This window comes from Corapipo altera, unplaced genomic scaffold (genome assembly GCF_003945725.1).
Source record: "Corapipo altera isolate COAL_440 unplaced genomic scaffold, ASM394572v1 1, whole genome shotgun sequence".
In the NCBI taxonomy this organism is placed as follows: Eukaryota; Metazoa; Chordata; class Aves; order Passeriformes; family Pipridae; genus Corapipo; species Corapipo altera.
In genome coordinates, this window is record NW_020884873.1 from 20,569,646 (window position 1) to 20,588,453 (window position 18,808).

Here is an 18,808-nt window from a genome sequence, read left to right on the forward strand (position 1 = left end):
GTGTGCTTGGTAAGTTAGAAGACTTGCCAGAGCAAAACTTCATCAAAGAAAACACTGGGAAAATCAGTGTTATTTCAGAGCCAGTCAATCCTGAACCTTCACCAATCTGTGTAGTAGCATCAGTGGCCTTGAGGCAGTGAAAGGAATTGTTTTTTTCAACAACATTATGTATACCAATATTAATTTTTCTACAACTGAGAATGTAGTTGAAATACACAGTTGTTTTACAATCCCTTTCAGTCATAAGAAATTGGAGCAATTAAATTCTGCTACATGACTTCTCAGCAGAAGTGAAAATAGCAAAACAATAATAATTGCCAGCACATGAAAGACAGGAATTGGTTATTTGATTTTTTTGAAGGTTTGTTAAGAAAGGACTTGTATTTCCACAAATCGCCTTAAAAGTAACACTGAGAGCCAAAGCATGTAACGTGCTGTGTGCAATGGACCAAAAAGGTGACTTTTGTAGAAAAGTTCTTGAAAGGGACAAGAGCAGGGGGCCTGAAGTTTAATAGATACAAGGCAATGGTTTGTGTAGCAGTTTAGCTGGGCAGGTAGAAACTCCAGTTTAGAAATACACTGCACTTTAGCAATGCTCTGTGTTGAGTGTTAAACACAGTGCAAATATATTAATTTGTGTAAGTAAGAGACAACACCCAAGTTACAGAACAGCACATATGAGAAAACCATAAATCTGTTCTCTCCTACTGTGTATGTAACACAGAATTACAGGATAGGCTGAGTTGAAAGGGATCCAAAAGGATCATCGAGTTCAACTCCTGGGTCTGCACAGGACCATTTCCAAGTCATGCCATGTGACTGAGAGCATCACCCAAACGCTTCTTAAACTCTGTCAGCCTTGGTCATGTGACCACTTCCCTGGGGAGCCTGTTCTGTACCCAACCACCCTCTGGGTGAAGAACCTCTTTTTAATATCCAACCTAAACCTTCCCCGACACAACTTCAGGACATTCCTTTGGATTCTGACACTGGTCACCACAGAGAAGAGATCAGTGTCATACATTTTATTTATTTATTTGTCTTTCTGTAGTGAGAAAACTTAATAAAGTGTCATTTGTGATGGAGCATGAAAGTTTATAATTGTCTTCCAAGTTCATTCACTGCTTTTCCATCTCTGTGCTACTGCAGTCTGATGCTTGTTTTTCCTATAACTATATCTGAAATTGAACAAGTGCTTTTGTGCATCCTGATAGCTTAATAAAGCTACACATTGACTCTCCTAGCAATCTTAGTTAATTCATAGCAGGTTAATTTATTGTCCCAAATGCATATATGTTTCCAAAATGTCCTGAGCTGAAATCTGGGGTCAGCCAACCTTTTGTACACTGTGTCACTCAGGTGATCTGGCTTCTTAACCTGAATGCTGTTTTGGTAGAAGTATCAGCAATCATTACTTAAAACGCTAACAATTTGTCAGTTCCTATCTAAGGTAAGGGGACGTGAGTCATCTGAAGGTGGGGTCCATGCACATATGCAATTATTTATTCTACAGTAATGGATTCTTTGAGGCGTATTGTCTACATGGTACTACCATCAGTACTCCTTGTCTGCTACCACTTGACCTCTAGGAAAAAATTCAAGTGCTGAAAGAGATGTTTAGAACAACTTGGACACACTACTGTTTCTGGCCTCTTGCTACTTCACCAGAAAGACACGAGTTTCCGAGTTGTGTGTCACATCTGTCAGTCCTTGCCATCACCTTGGATATCCTATACCATCTAAAATGGCCATATGTCTGTGTTTAGTCACCTGAATCTCTTATATTCTTTTCACAAAATCTGCTTTTAAGTATTCTTGTGTGTAACATGACTTTTTAAAGCAACTACAGTTATTTGTGAAAAGTAAACAACTTTTAGAGATTCCCAGTCTGCCTCTAGAAAGTTATTATTCTTAGATAAATCATTTTGCACATAATTGTGTAGATTTAATTTTTAAAGATAATTTATGTTTTGTAAATACTTTTCAAAAGAATTTATGTGGTTATCCTCTTACATTTGCAACCCCCAAATAAATCATTAGGAGAAAATAGATGTGGGTAATGTGTTTTTTGTTCTTACATTTTCCCCACTCAGTATTTATAACTAAAAGACTATGATTTTTAGTCATTAGTTTAAAAACAGTTACACGTGAGCAATTTTATAAAATTTCAGTACATATTCCACTTGGAGTTGAAAAACTTTTCAATTCTGGATGTAATCCATGACTGTGTATGTACCTACATCTAAAACTGGACTGAAATTCTACAGCCAGAGATAATTTTTAGACATTCTTCATTTTTGTACACTCTTTGTCCCTACAGCTTTGTTTCTACAGCCTAACAAGAGATTTAGCAAAAGCTAAATGAGGTCACTTGGGGCAGAAGGCCTTTATTTTACATTATGTCTTAGGAAAGTACCAGTTCCACTCTTTCTGGATTTAAAATGTAAGTTGAAACAGAGCTTGTATGTGGAACGAGGAGAAGAGAGGCAAGCTGAAGTATCTTAAAATTCTGCTCAGATTGGAAACATTCTTTACCAAGGTTAGAAATGAGAAATGTATGATCAGAGCAAAGGACAAAACATATATTTTGTTTGTTTTCTGTTTTTGTCTCATACTTGGGGAAACTGAATTTTTACTTGGACAAACCCTTCCTTTCAAATGAAATTGCTGAGCAGTGTCTCCTTTTTGAAACATTATTCTAAAAATCATCCATTATTTTGCCAGTGTCTTTTGTCTTGAATATTAGTAAGTTTCGTTCCCACTTGGTGGAGTGGGAACTTGCAATTCCTTCTTTGCATTTGGTGTGTAAAATATCAAGAGTGGTGGAACATTTAATGAGGTTTCATTACAGTCTTCCACAAAAGGATATGATTTCAAGAGCTCATCTGTCACGTTCATAGTACTTTGCACTGGTTTTGGTTATTAAGTGTCACCCAGTTTTCCTCTTCCCTGCTGTACTACATTGTCAAATGAACATATACTTTCTGAGCACATCCACTACCCACTCAACTGCTAACTTTCTCCTGCAAGAAGAGATTGCTACAGAATTTCTCAATGCAAGTATATGTGATCTTTCTGCAAAATTACGTTTTGCATCTATTTCCATTCATGTCTTGAAAATTCTTCTGAAAGATTAACTGAAAGTTACGAAGAAATACTGAGTTGGGTTTTTTTATTATTTTTGGTGCATGGTAGAGCTGAAATATTCCAGTAGAATTTTAGCTTGAACAAGTGTATTGAATTTGTCCAGTGTTTCACCTGAGGGATGTTGACCATTATCTTATCTGTCTGATATTTTTAGTCCATAAACATGTTAACATTTTAGTTTTCTGAACGGTTCTTATTTTAATGTGGGGGTATAAGGCAGACTCTTGTGCTGTAAAATGTGGCGATTCGTGAGAGCCTGTCTGTCATTAAGATGTCTAGGAACCATGCCTTATATAGTCACATAGAAAGAAATTCTCATGGAAACGGCATTATGGAGGTGGCAGCTGCAGCTCTTTATTTTTGTCTATGTTGAATTTTGCAGTAAAAGCTTAACCCTTTGTGTGATTGATGCAAAAGTTACATTTATGTCCTCCTCAAGTACAGAATATATGTATATCCAAACAAATTTCTGAAAATGTACAGAAGAGTCAAAACAGCTTAATAGGAGTTAAAATTAACTCTGTTTTTACCAGATTACACTGCTATTTCTGAAAATTTGGGCAAGAACTATATTTGGGTATTATAATGTGATTAGAATTAGCAGTAATTACTGACTAATATCCTTCCTCACTGAAAGCTTTTTTTCTTCATTAGTGATTGGCAAGCAATGTGCAGAAAACGCCATATGGAGATATCTTTCCCCTGAAATCTTTCTCAACTTTTCTGTTCCTAATAGGTTGTTGTGAAACAGATGAGTAAAATGTGGACAGTGAAAATATGAAGGTACAGCTAGTGAGGCAGCAAAACCCTTCAATACACAGTCAAGTTCAGACTGTAATGTTAAGGGGGTGTATTGGAGGTTGTGAAGCTAGTAAGGGCAAACACATAACCCACAGACACTCAGTGTGGTTTCTAAGGGACTGTATGTTTTTTGAGAAGCTGGCAATTTTGGAACCTGGGCGCAGAGCCTGGAGACCACCACCACCAACCTTGCCAACCACATTCTGGTGGTTTCTTTAGATTTAGGAAGAAGCAGAAGAAACTGTAATCTGGCTGGACACTATTGCTCCTTTTCTGTGTTGTTGCTGGTGACAGAAGAAGCCTACATTCTTCATCAGTTGCTTAGTAATCGTGTTGTTGTATCTCCCACATAGGTCTGTGGTACCTTGCTGTAATTTTTACTAGAGTGAGAAAACATTGCTCTGCCTCATCTAGGATACCAACAGCCAACATATTGTAATCAAAGAGCTGGAGCTTAGTCGAAGCACCATGTTGTTTGCTGTATGAAATAATGCCTTCCTGAATATTGCTACTTCAGTTTTTAAATACTATGAATTTTCTGTCTTACACATTTTCTTGCTGATCATCCCATTTTGTATTACTTTGGCAATACAACTGATATCCTCACTACTGAAGGTATTCCAGTGTCTCCAGAGCAATCTTTACTAAGCAAATAAGAAGACTTCTTTGCTTACCATTCTTCTCTAAGAGGATAGTCTGCAAATATTACTCAGTTTTGACTGTTCATTTTATCAATCAACTGAGTGTGGAGAAAAGGGAGTTGAAAATACATTTTTGGGCAAATATTACACGTGTGCAGAGTGTGATGCTAAAAACATCTTTTTGGATCAAATGAAAGCAGAACTTGATTAATACTGCATGTGTCACAATACAGTTGTTACCATAGCTATAGAACAATTTTCTCGTGGATTTTTATTTTACATGAGAAACTTGTGCCATGGCAACAGCAATGCCTGTGAAAGATCTAGCTCTGTCATTATAATTTGTCTATTACGGCTCTTTTCATTAGTGTTATTAACAACTGTTATTCTCCTGAATGTACTTTAGTTTTGAACATGGAATCTCTTGAGATGTAAATGTGAATAAGATGATTTCCAACTTTACATGAATGCAAAATTCACAGTATTCAGTATGCCTCTGATTTTCTTAATGTGCTCCACAGTCTTGGAGTCAGATTCAGAAAAAAATTATGTGAGTTTGATGAAGCATCTGTAAATTATAACTCTCAAATACTGAAAGTGAGAAATGGTATTCCATAGAGTTCTATATATGTACCACGAGCAACTGTGCTGTGGTGCATCAGTGTGAAAATAAATAGCTGATTGAATTGCAATCTGCTGCCTAAATACCAGTTTGGTTGTATATAAACTGGTGATAATAGCAATATGTATCTGTGGCTTTCAGATTATGGCAGAACTGAATTTATTTGTAGTTACAAATGTAAATGTTTTCCGTGTAACACAGATACAGCAGTATCACAGTGATTTTCAGAAGTAATCCACTCAGATGGATAAGCTGTACGTGCACTTGTAATAACACTAAAGTTATGTAGAAATGACATCTGTTTATGTTTTGGTATTTATGATACTATTTACAAGTAAAAAGATAAAGTGGTAAGAAAAGCAGTATCTGGTGAGGAAGCAAGATTTCTTTCTATTGGCTTTTTTCTTTTTTATGATTACAAAAATAAATGTACTTGCAAAACCAAAAAAACCTCTAATTTATAAGCAGAAAGATTCTCTCCACTGGGATTCAGTCCAAGAGTTTGAGCTTCCCCTATTAACTCTCCCTTGTATCCCCACCCTCTTTCTTAAAGTCTCTTCTCAGAAGGCTTACTCAAATGCTTGTGAGAGAGTAAAACTGGTATAATTAAATGACTGTTCACTGACTAGAGACCTATGCAATGTAATTGTATATCATATAATTTCTTAGTACCAGTTAAGTTGGCTGAAACAAATAAAAATAAGAATCTTATTTAGTGTTCAATAGCATATGATGAAGTTAGGATATAGAACACAATAGAAATGGAGAGTCTGAATTTCTCCTATATATCTGTAGATTTAAAGTTAATTTTAACCAATCAGAACATTGATCAGTAGTATAAGCAACTTAATGAAATGGTTTTTTTCAATACCTAGCAGTATTCAAAAGACCAAGAATTATTGTGATATGTTTATAAAACAGGCAGAAATTAATACATAAAATATTACATTTTATGCATTACTACTGAGTCTCAGTGGAAATATTTATGTCAGTATCAGTTTTCTTGAAATTTGTGACAGAAATATGCAACAATAAAAAGACAACAGTCTCAGATATGGGTAATTATTAAAAGCTAAGAAATATTTTTTTTTAATAAAGTTACCTATTTTAGCAAAAATATAGGAGTAGTATTATATTATTCTGTTTGAAGTTTTTCATACTTTAAGTTCACAGAATCAGAGAATCACAGAATATGCCTAGTTGGAAGGGACCCAAAAGGATCATCAAGTTCAACTCCTGGGCCTGCACAGGGACATCCCCAAGAGCCACACCATGTGACTGAGAGTATCATCCAAATGCTTCTTGAACTCTTTCAGCCTTGGTCATGTGACCACTTCCCTGGGAAGCCTGTTCTGTACCCAGCCACCCTCTGGGTGAAGAATCTCTTTTTAATATCCAACCTCAACCTCCCCTGACACATCTTCAGGACATTCCTTTGGATTCTGACACTGGTCACCACAGAGGAGAGATCAGTGCCTGCCCCTCCACTTCCTCTCACAAGGAAGTTGTAGAGTGCAATGAGGTCTCCCCTCAGTCTCCTCTTCTCCAGGATGAACAGACCAAGTGACCTCAGCCGCTCCTCATACGGCTTCCCCTCAAAGCCCTTCACTGTCTTCATTGCCCTCCTTTGGACACTCTAAGAGCTCAAGATCTTTCCTATGTTGCAGTGCCCAAAACTGCCACAATATTCAAGGTGAGGCCGCATCAGTGCAGAGCAGAGTGGGACAATCCCTTCCCTCGATTGGCTGGCAATGCTCTGATGCCCCCAGGACACGGTTGGCCCTCCTGGCTGATCAGCCACTGCTGATTCATATTCAACTTGCTGTCAGCCAGGACTCCCATGTCCCTTTCTGTGGCACTGCTTTCCAGGATCTCATTCCCCAGTCTGTATGTACATCTAGGGTTGCCCCATGTTGAACTTCATATGGTTGGCGATTGCCCAGTCCTTTGATTTTTCAAGGTCTCTTTGCAGGGTTTCTGTGCCTTCAAGGGAGTCAACAGCTGCTCCCAGGTTTTTGTCATCTGCAAACTTGCCTAGTATCCCTTCCAGTCCTGCATCCAAGTCATTTATGAAGATGTTGAAGAGCACAGGGCCTGAGATGGAGCCCTGTGGAACCCCACTAGTGACAGGTCTCCAGTCTGATGTCACCCCATTCACTATTACCCTCTGTGCTTGACCCGTGAGCCAATTTCTCACCCATGGCATGATGTGTTTATCCAGTTGTGTGCTGGACATTTTGTCCAGAGTGATCCTGTGAGAGACAGTATCGAAAGTTTTACTGAAATCCAAAGTAATTACATCAACTGGCTTCCCTTGATCAGCTAGGCGGATTACCTTGTCATAAAATCAGGTTTGATAAGCAGGACTTTCCTCTCATGAAGCCGTGCTGGCTGTGACCAATGACTGCATTGTCCTGCAGGTGTTTTTCAGTACCTCCCAGAATAATCTTCTTCATAACTTTACCAGGCACTGAACTGAGACTGACTGGCCTGGAGTTTCTGCAGTCTTCCTTCTTGCCCTTCTTGAAAACTGGGCCAGTGTTTGTGAGCTTCCACTCAGCTGGGACCTCTCTGGATTCCCAAGACCACTCAAAAATCCTCAAAAGAGGTTTTGTCATGACATCTGTCAGCTCTCTCAGGATTCTTGGATGAATCCCATCAGACCCCGTAGATTTATAGGGATCCAACTGGAGTGGCAGTTCCTGCACAAGTTCAGGGTTGATTGGGAGTTGATCATTTCTTCCTAGAGCAGCAGGCAGCATCTGTGAATTCCTCCAATGTCACTTGACCTTGCTTCCACTGGGCACACACCTTCCTTTTCTTCCTTATTTTCAAGAGAAGATCCCTGCTCAGCCAAGATGGCTTTCTACCTCACCTGTTTGACTTCTGTTTGTGGATTGTCTGCTCCTGTGCCCTTAGGAGGTGATGTTTGAAAAGTGACCAGCACTGATGGACTCCAGCACCTGCAAAAACATTTTACCAGGGGACCTTAGTTCTTGAGACTGAGATCTTTGATATTCACATGAGCAATGAAGACACATAGTTTTTGTTTTAGATAACGGTGTAGTTTGAAGAGGTTATTAAATATCTCATTTAGGTCTTAGGTCAACAAATGCTGACTTGGAATAAGAAAGAAAAGCATACTCTGGGAAATTATTTTATGGTTATCTATTGAGGGATTTATTTTTTTTCCTTCTATGATTTCTTTAGAACATTATAGTGAGTGGTAGGCTAGTATACTACTTAGATCAGTGGTATTGTCCATCTCTGTGCTTTCCTTATTTCCTGAACATAAAAATATTAAGCATTAACTGCATCAGGAAACTAAAATAATAATACAATCTGTATTTAAAGAGCACTAGATTTAACAGTTGTTAATTCAAAAGGTTCAGAGTTGTAATTGCATCATGAAAGTGTTGGTTGGAAGGCGCATCCAGAGGTCATCTAGTCCGTCCTCCTGTTTTGAGCAGGACTGTCATCATGAGATCAGGCATGTCTTTCCTAGACAGGTCTTGAAACCCTCCAGGGTTGGAGGTGCCACCACTCTGGATAACCTGTTCTAGGGCTGCAGTGCAGCATGCAATGCTGCTTACTTCTTAACCTTTATCATGACCACATGATGTGTTTTTCCTGATGATCCCAGTCTTTTTTGTTGCTCGATATAGATGTTGTTTGCATTGCTCAAAATCATGGGGTGAAGAAGGCATAGCTATGAGATCTTTGCTTACTTTGTCTCATAATTAAGAAAGCTCTTATTGAAAGCAAATGTTACCAAAGAGAAGAACCGACAGCTGAACACCACAGAGAGAATACGCTACCAGAGCTTTTGTTCCACTGATCAAGATAGACCAAAGTTTATCCAAGTAGTCATTAACACTGTTCCTTGGTTTTTTGAGTGCTGACTTTGACACACTAGGGGTCTGATTTGTTTGACCTGCTGAAGTCAGTTGCAACTGTTCTTTTTCAAATGCAATTTCAAATTGGATGCTCAAACTCTTGTACGTTTTCAGCATTATATCCTTGTGCCTTATCTCCTGTTTATCAAATTAGTGTATTATCATATTATAGCCTCACCCTGAAAAGATACATGAGTTCATGTTTGTGAACCCTTTAGATAATGGGCATCATAAAAAAATTGAGAAGCTATTGAATAGCTTGATATACAGGGAAGAATTTATAGGCTGTGCAGTAAGTAGGTATTAGGACCACTCCTCTTTAACAAAAGCATATAAATCCCTGGGGGTACTTAAAAGATGTGAAGATGTGACACTTAGGGAGTTGGTGTGCAGTTCTGGGCCCCTCAGTTCAGGAGGGATATTGAGGTGCTGCAGCAGGTCCAGAGAAGAGCAGCAAGGCTGGTGAAGGGACTGGAGCACAAGTCCTATGAGGAGAGGCTGAGGGAACTGGGGTTGTTTAGCCTGGAGAAGAAGAGGCTCAGGGGAGACCTCATCACTCTCTACAACTACCTGAAAGGAGGTTTGAGCCAGGTGGGGGTCAGTCTTTTCTCCCAGGCAACCAGCAGTAGGACAAGAGGACACAGTCTTAAGCTGTGCCAGGGGAGGTTTAGGTTAGATATTAAGAAGAAATTTTTTATGGAGAGAGTAATCAGACACTGGAATGGGCTGCCCAGGGAGGTGGTGAATTCACAGTCCCTGGAGATTTTTAAGATGAGACTGGATTTGTCACTTAGTGCCATGGTCTAGTAACCACGGTGGTGTTGGATCAAGGGTTGGACTTGATCTTGGAGGTCTTTTCCAATCCAGTTGATTCTATGATTCTATGGTTCTGTGACTTGGTTTAGTGGTGGACTTAGCAGTAGTAGGGTAACAGTTGAACTTTATGATCTTAGAGGTTTTTTCCAACCTAAACAGTTCTATGATACTACGAAAATATTGTGGAGCTGCTTCTTCACTAAGCAGACTTCATTCTGAACACTAAGTGAAACAGGCAGGGTGTTTTTGAAAGCTAGTAGTGATCATATAAAAAGTGAAATACAGTGCTTGCTAACACATGAGAAGATTAATTGTTGCACAGTCAACCTTTGTTTTAATCTTTCCTGACTTCACTGAAGTATTTGTCTGGGTATTTTAAAGATGAAAGCTGTACCCAGAGTAGATTATGTATATACTTATATGTACACAATGTCATAACTGTAGTGAAAGAACAAGCTGAAAAAGGCTCATACAATATAGTTGGAGTCTTTGAATAGATTCTAAACTGCTGCCATTTTGACTAACAAAACAACCAGAAGTAACATTTTGATATGCTGTCACTGCATCACTGCTAGAAAGTAAGACATACACACACACTTTCTAGTGGTCACTACATATACTTACTGACCACAGAGGAATGGGAGTTCTCAGTAAGAACTTATTTTGTTTACAGTAGTAAACTGAACAAAATCAGGGCATGAGATGACATTGGTTCTTGGCAGTCTGTACTGTTAAATTGTTTGGGTTTTTGCAAGGTTTGGCCAATACTGAGTACCCACCTAGAGAGTATCCAAACAAAGCGCAAGTTTTAGCTGAGGCCAGAGACCATTCCCAGTAATTGTTTGGATGGGCCAGCTCTGTCTTGAGAAGGAGAAGAGTTTAAGCTAAAGGGCATGAGCTGTTGGCCAGTATTATTTAGTAGTATAGATGTAGCAAAGATATTAGTGAAGTTAATGTAGATATTAGTGAAATTCTTGTAGTCCAGGTCTGTAAGCTCTTCTCTCTTCTGATTTATTCTTCCTGATTTACTTTGCCCTGACAAAAACATTTATATCATAAATGAATTCAATACACACATATAAGGCGCATCTCTGGAACACCAGAATGGGATTCAGCTCATGAATGAGATATCTAAATGTGGGCATCTGAACACAAAATGGATGCTGTCTCCCGTAATAGTCATTGGCAGTCTAGTTTACACAGTTTAGAGTGCAAGGAGTGATAAGATCCATTGATTTTATCTGTCTGATCTCTGACTGTGGTGGAAGCTTACATACTTCTTACCCATGTGGATATGTAAAATGAGATGTCTTAATCTGGAGTGGAATCTCATCTACTGAGTATTTCATTAAAAGGAAAACCACCAAAGCCAATAATTATTTGCATCATTTATTTCTTATTTTAAATTCACCTTCAAAATTGCAGACATACGTATAATCTAGCAACTTTCAGAAATCAAAGAAAGTGAGAATGCCCCATGTTCTCCTTTTCTGCTGCTTTTTCCCACCAAACCAACTTTTTCTGCATTTATTGATCCCTTAAGCTCTGTCATGTCCTATATTTAACCTTTCTCCATAACAGCTCACATCTTTTTAGTTGCAAAATGTCTGAAGTGTGTATTCTAGTCAGTTGTTTCCCGAAGAAGAAAAGTATATTTTCTTAGGTTGCACTCTTAAGCTTGATTAGAATTTTATTATGATATTTTAACAAATAATAAAAACATTTAATTTTATTTTTTTTACGCTGCTGACTAGTAAAAGAGCTGATGATGTTTTGAAGAAACAAGACACTGAAGGAAAACAAAACACTGAAGGAAATAGAACACTGCTTTCTTTTAGAAGTCATATTTTGAGATTTAGTTGTCGGTTTTATTGCAAGCAGATATTTTAGCTAATAGGAGAAAACTGCTCAATTTCTTTGCAAATTATGACATGATTTATGTTTCATTTCTTCTGGTAGCTACTGCTGTGCATATAGTCCTACACTTGGAGTCTATATATGAGCATAAAACTTCTAGCAAGAATGAGATGAATGTATTTATCTTTAATGAAGTAGTTATAGAGATGTGACCATTAGCAGGGACACAGTTATTCTGAGTAAAATTTACTAACTTAATGCTATGTGGATAAAGTGATGTTAACCACGCCAACATTTTCTATGAGGCAGCATAGGTAGAACAAGTCTCTTTTTTAGCCTCCTACTTCTTACAGCAACAGGCATAAAAAAGAGTTAGAAACTTTTAATAATTGACTCTGAAGTGTGCCAAAAAGTGCATTTTTCTGTAGTTCCTTTTTGTGTCTATATCTTCTAACTTACATATAAAGCTTGTTTCAAAAGACTAGTTTTTATATTCTTTTTTCCCAATGGTTGCTATTACTATTCTCAGAAGTTCCTAGAAATAAAAACAACACTCAGATCTATTCTTTAGCGACTGTCAGTAAAAAGGCATCATAGTGTAAATTCGCTATTATTATAATGACTATAAAATGAAAAGTTACTAAAAATGCTTCTGGCAATACTGGTTCTTCATGTATTTTACCACCTACAAAATAACTACCTAATTCATCATACGAAACTGTATATAATAACTGTATATTTAATTTTTACACATTTCAACTCAATAACAAATTAAAAGAGACACCATTATGATGATGGAATAACAATGGCCTGTTTTTTCATGGAATTTATGTGTAGCACTGAGCATTGTTGTTCTTCAACCAGTCAGGGTAAAATAATCGAGTTTAAGGAGAGATTTTTTTTTTTTAAAGAAACTAATAAATCAGTTCATTGCATATTTATCTTTTGTTCTTTACATAAGAGCCAAGTAGCATACAAAAGTAATGTTGAGGAGAGTAAAGGTTTTGTGGTTTGCAGTATTTTATCATCCTGTTTTTCTTTACAATGTACTCTCTCATTTCAGAGCAACTTTGCCAGGGTGAAACATCCACTGAAAGTGAGTTTCCAGAAGGACACCCCGCTGAGCAGTTTGCAGGTTTACTTCATGGATCATCACCTGCATGTGACCCACCTGAAAATCCACTCCAGCTGTACAGCAAAGTAAACCTGTGCAGTGGTCCACTAGAGAAAAGCATTTTGAGCAAGAGCACAGTGCAGCAGATACAGCTACGAAAAGAAAGCAGCTCTGATCCTCCTGTTAAGAAAAAAAAACCACCAATTGTAAACAGAACCATATTTCATACTAAAAATAAACCAGTAGAAAATCATACACTGGTTGGTGCACCAAGGATAAGTGAACAATGGGTTATTAGCACTGGGGGATTTGTGGAGCGAGCATGCACGCTTGGGAGAATACGATCCTTACCGAAGACTTTACTTGAAATGCATTTGTGCAAAAATGTTTCTAAATCTGATTCTAATCTTATCACCCGTCCACCAAATGACAAAAAAGCAAGAAGCAATTGGAGTGAACCCACACCAAATCAACAGTGCTCCAAAGGGAATTCAGAGAGAACACCTTCTTTCACATCAGAATGGGAAGAAGTAAGTTTTGTTCATTTTTTAAGTACTAGCAAATGGTCTTGTGAAGATACTGTTATTGTTTTCAGTTTCAGAGATGAAATAAAAAGTGAATCTTTCACACTGCAAATCTTCAAAGGGAATGTCACAGTGTAATGCAGGGTAGTTCAACAGCTGGCACAAAATGCAAAGCATTTCTATTCCAATGCTGCCCACTCAATAAAGTCTATTGTTTCCGTAGTGAATGAAGTTAACCAGAAGTAATTCTGTAATTTGTTGTGGCATTGAAATTATTGTCTACTAAAGCCCTCACCACTGACACTAATAAAACTGGTAAAATCCTTTGTAACTATGCCCATTATTTACATATTTGCTAATTATTTCCCACCATGGCAGTGTCTACCAGCAAGAGAGAGTAAAAAATGGCGGGAATAGAGAGTTACATTCTACAAACCCTCCCTGTGTATCATATCCTCTAACTGGTATGTAGCCTGTGTACAAAATGCTTGGCACATACCTGACTTGTGTGAAGTGGGAATACACTTATAGCTGCAATAAATTTGGGACTATGTCCACATAAACATAAATGTCCACACTGAATTTGTAATGCACACACTTGCTCATATGAGAGACTTTATTTTAGGTTTAGAACTCAATTTAAAAATAATTCTTAGGCACCTTATGTTTAGTTTTTTTTCTCCTGTGCTGAATTTCAAGAATGTAAAAGATTCTTCATAAACACAGAAGTTCCCATCTCATTGGGGTGAATTAAGAGGGTAAAATATCTTTCGTGCCCCTACAGAGAAGCGAGCATTTCTCTTTAAAACAACTACAAAGGGGAAAAGTATCTATCTCCAGGGTGCTTTTTCATTCAGAAAGAACACAGAGGTTGATTATGTGATTGGTTATTTTTCTAGAAAATGGTTTTCAGCTCATCTACATGTCTAATTTGATAGGGCATCTAAAGGTAGTTTCTGTTTTAAAGGAGACAGTTTCTCAGCGGGAATACACTAAGGATCAGGTTTCAATCTTTATAACTTTGTTACATTATTATAAAATCCTGTCCTCTAAAAAATTAGAGTCAGTTCCAAGTTTGCCTTTCTAGGGGAGCATCAAGGTTCGATTGTTCTTAAGAGTAAAAAAATGCAGTTCATATATATTAAAAAAAGGTATGGATTCCCAATCTGCAGATTCTGTCATAAGGGCTAGATTGCCTCCTGTCACCAGTGACTAATACATACTTTTTCTACTAGTCCTAATATTAAGCTTAGTAAAATATGCTTCTCTGTGTCTGCCTTCTTAGTCCACACCAGCGTTTTGATTCACTTTTTGTTCTGTCCTGTTCTTATAGAAAATAAAATAGGTAAAATGGTTTTGACATAGTAAGTTCAATGTGCTTTAGAAACATGTAAATAAGTTTTGGGATCGATGCAGTGCAGTTTCACAGAGAATATCATTCTGCATTATGTGGGGGGACAGCAATGTTTCATACCTACTCAGTAGCCTTGGGAAAGATGAAAAAAAGGGAGGTAGGAAATTCTCTGGACATCTTACTTGAACAATTGCTTTAATACTTAAGAACACACGAAAAATATTTTTATTCATTAATATTACTGCTTAAATAGACCACTAGTGATAATACCTAGATGGCATCAGTATGAAAGGAACTCTACTGTAGAAAAAGAAATACTAGTTCCAAGCTTTAGCTTTTACTAGCATAAAAATATTACAAAATAAAAATCAAAGTGGAGAAATTAATTTTCACTTTTGATTTTTGCTTTTTGCTATTTTGATTATTGTTTTATGAATGAGAGTAACAATGCCATAAATTGATGCATGAAAACTAAAATAAAATAATGAAGATGGGATCCATCAGTTGTTTTCATTGTTGTCTCTTTTGTAGATTGATAAAATCATGAGTTCAATAGATGCTGGAATTAATACTGGACTGGGGGAGATGAGTGATCACACTACAAGTAAGGAAAAACAACCAAGTATTGTTTAATTTTGGTTTGATTGTCTATAGGGAAACTGTGGATAAGACATTGCTAAGTAACTCGTGGTGAAATCATTTGTAGGTATTTTGAATAACTATGAACAGAATCAATGTTGTTTAATGTTAGAGATGCATTAGGCCCAGTATCCTGGAGCTGTTGCTTTAAATAACATAATGGAGTTATTAATGTTGTTTTGAAATCTTACCAGAAAAAATACTCCATTAATGTCTTTGTACTGAAGCCGTTCTTCTGGGGGATATTTTACAATCTTTTTCAGCTGAGGTTTTATTTGGAATGATGGGACTCTGAGTATATATAATCCAATAACTGCTGACACTTTTAAAAACATTTTATTATCTAATGCTGCTTCGAAGAAGTATTTGGCACAGGGCTGAAAATGTTGCTGACAGCCAAGGACTGGTGGTTAGCAGTGATGAGAAAAACCTTCCCTGCCATGGTGGATTCTAAGAACTCTGTCATGCCTAGCCTGTTGGTTTGTCAGCATAAACCTGTGCAACTGTGCTGATAAGAATTTTGAAATCATTTTACTACATCTTCTCCCTAACTCATGGAAAGAAAACTTACTTGAATGTCTGAATAATTTAGCCTGGGGCAAAGCAATGTTAACTCACCGGCACTCCCCTGCTAAAAATTGCATTGGGTTTATGTACTGGGCAGGAGGTTATGTACCTTATTGCTTAAAATTTGAAAAAGAATATATTTTAAGAACTGTCCATTTTATGGAACTTTATATGTATATAGGATGAAACTGTGTTTCATCAGTTAAATAGAATTGACACAGCTATTTTCACTTGTGCAGTGAAAAGGGACTCTAGGTAAAAGAGAAAACTGATTTGTATACAAATATAATTGCAGATAAAACAAGCAGATTCAGATTGTTTTTTTCCTAAAAATAAAAAAGGGCAATATCATGAAAAGTGCTAGACATGTACTGGCAGTCTGTTCTTTGTTTCTGAAACTTACAAGTTTTGAAAGTAGAATTATTCATAGACAAACTCTAGGTTAGGAGATAGTTAATAATTTCTGAATGTATTATAAGTAATTCAGGATTTGTTGCTTATTGTATTTTATCATGGTAGTTGTATTGGGTCAGTTTGAGATGGAGTTCATTTTTGCACAGCAGCACTCATAGTGCTGTGCTTTGCTTTGGTAGTTAGAAAGGTGTTCACCTTTAAAACACCCCAGTGTTTGGCTGCTGTTGAGCAGTGCTTGCACAGCACCAAGGCTGCCTCTCCAACATTCCTCCCTCACCAGTAGTACCTAAGTAATAATCAAGTAATCGGTTATATAGGAGGAAGGAAGGAATTTTCTTTTCTCACTGTTTGGAGGCTGGAGTAACCAATAAAGTAGAGCCTTATTACACTGATGTTTATATACTTAAGAATAGATTTTTACTTGACTTTTGATTTTAGCTCGTGTTAATTACCTCTTACTAACTACCACAAGGCAACATACAGGTTTTTCTTACTGATAATACAATCTAAGTGATTTTTTGTTAGGTCTTTGGCCCAAATTAGGGAGTTGCTTTGAAATGTTCTGCAGCTAAACAGCTTTTATTAGTGTCTATGCTTCCTCTGTTAGCTCCTATAGTTTGTTAGCAAGAAGTGTCTCAGGTGCCTCAATGTTCCCTTAGCCCCTGTCTAATTACTTACAGATGCTATCATTGCTCCGTGTTTTACTTAAGGTTTTATCTGCCCGAGTGTTGTAGTACTGCAGACCTGACTTTCACCACTGAAATTCTCATTCACCTTCTCTCTTCTCCTTCTTGTTTCTGTATTACGCATAACATAGCCAAAGGTAAAGATCATGCCTATGCTTAGGAATAAAAAACTAAGTAGTATGGTATCATGTAATATAATTTTGAAATAATTCATCAGTTTATATATAAATATGAGTTTTGTTCGTTTTACTTGAATACATGTATAAAAAGATTATACACTAAAGCTTAATGTTTATAATGTTCAGAGTGTATAAATCAAAGAGACTTCTAGTGTTGAACTGAAAACATCTAGATTATTAACACTGTGTTCAGAAAACTTCACTTGTCTAATAACTTTTTAGCAAATAGCAGAATTTCTGATAATACTGAAGAGCAAATGTAGCTTCATATGGAATGCTTCATTTTAGTATTTGCTTAATCCTGTAATTCATATTATACTTTAGTTTTTTAACTGCTAGTAAAAACAAAAGTGTATAAAAGTATATCAAAAGTATATAAAATTCAAACACAATCATGAAGAGCTTCTTGTACATAATATCTCATTCTCAGTAAAAAATATTTGAGAGGAAATGTGTCATATACTCATGATTCAGTAGCTATATTTAGAAGTAGACAATGATGACATCTTGTGATGAAATTCTTGAATGGATTTGCCAGATCTTTGGCCTATATTTTCCTACTGGTGACATGTGGAAAGTGCCCTTAGATTTCTAGGGAAATCTCTTAAGAAGCAATTAGAGGAGCACTGAAAGAAGAGATTCAAAACTGAGTGAGTATGGTGATGAGGACTTCACAGCATGCATTCGGAAACAAAAAAAATTGAAGCAGACTTTTCAGTTGGTAGCAGTACAGGTACTGGAGGAATAAACTTAAAACTACAGAGAGAAAGCTGGCTGTTGATGTCCTCTGAGGGCATGTAGCATTCAACATCTGAATAACTTAACACTGAAGTCAAAAGAAAAAGTGCTGACCAGGAAACACGTAAGAACTAATCTCAATAACAGACAAAAACCCCCAAACACTAGCCCAAGGAATACAGAACCTCTTGGTAATAGAGGAAATGAAAGATTCTGCTGGCTAGTGATGTTCTACTTAAGCTAATGTGGAAACATCTATGCCACCTGGCACTTAAATTATGGCTGATTTGTTTCTTCACAAGAGTCAAATTTTACCACAGCTATTTATTGGGAAAGAAATTACATTACCGCCTAGAAAAAAAGGCTTGAAAAGGTAGATGTCAATAAAATTCAGAGAATTTATTTTAAAAAAATCTCTAGGGTGCAAGTTAAAGAGAAATCTGTGGGCTTTTCAACAGAACTCTACTAAAGACCATAGTATAAGCTTCACCAATGGGAAGAAAGGAAAGTGTAAAAGACCAGCTTAGTTAAATTTTCATCTCTTCTTTCACCTTAGGCATAATGAGGAAAATTTCTCTCTTTACTAAGCATGATAGAATAACATGCATGTAGAGACAAGTCAGAAGTGCCAAAGCACTCAGTTAGATGCAACTAGCAAGAGAAATTTAAGATTTAATATAACATAATTATATCAGTACCTTAATAGACAGAGGAACAAAGAAATCTTCAGCACCTAAGAGAGGTACTGCAGGAAAGGAAAACCTGCTTGGAGTAAGTGCAGAGAAGGCAAAAACATACAGTGATTTTTTTATT

The 18,808-nt window shown here is 36.9% G+C and overlaps 1 protein-coding gene across 7 annotated transcripts in view; it reads left to right on the forward strand.

The window, feature by feature from the left end:
* The window catches only part of ANKS1B (ankyrin repeat and sterile alpha motif domain containing 1B), a 423,271-nt gene that overhangs the window by 193,767 nt on the left and 210,696 nt on the right, over positions 1-18,808 (forward strand). For all 7 annotated transcript variants that reach the window (XM_027666829.1, XM_027666823.1, XM_027666799.1 and 4 more), the window contains 2 exons: positions 12,844-13,424; positions 15,304-15,376. In XM_027666829.1, coding sequence (XP_027522630.1) covers positions 12,844-13,424; positions 15,304-15,376 — 654 coding nt within the window. The remainder of the gene's footprint in view (positions 1-12,843; positions 13,425-15,303; positions 15,377-18,808) is intronic.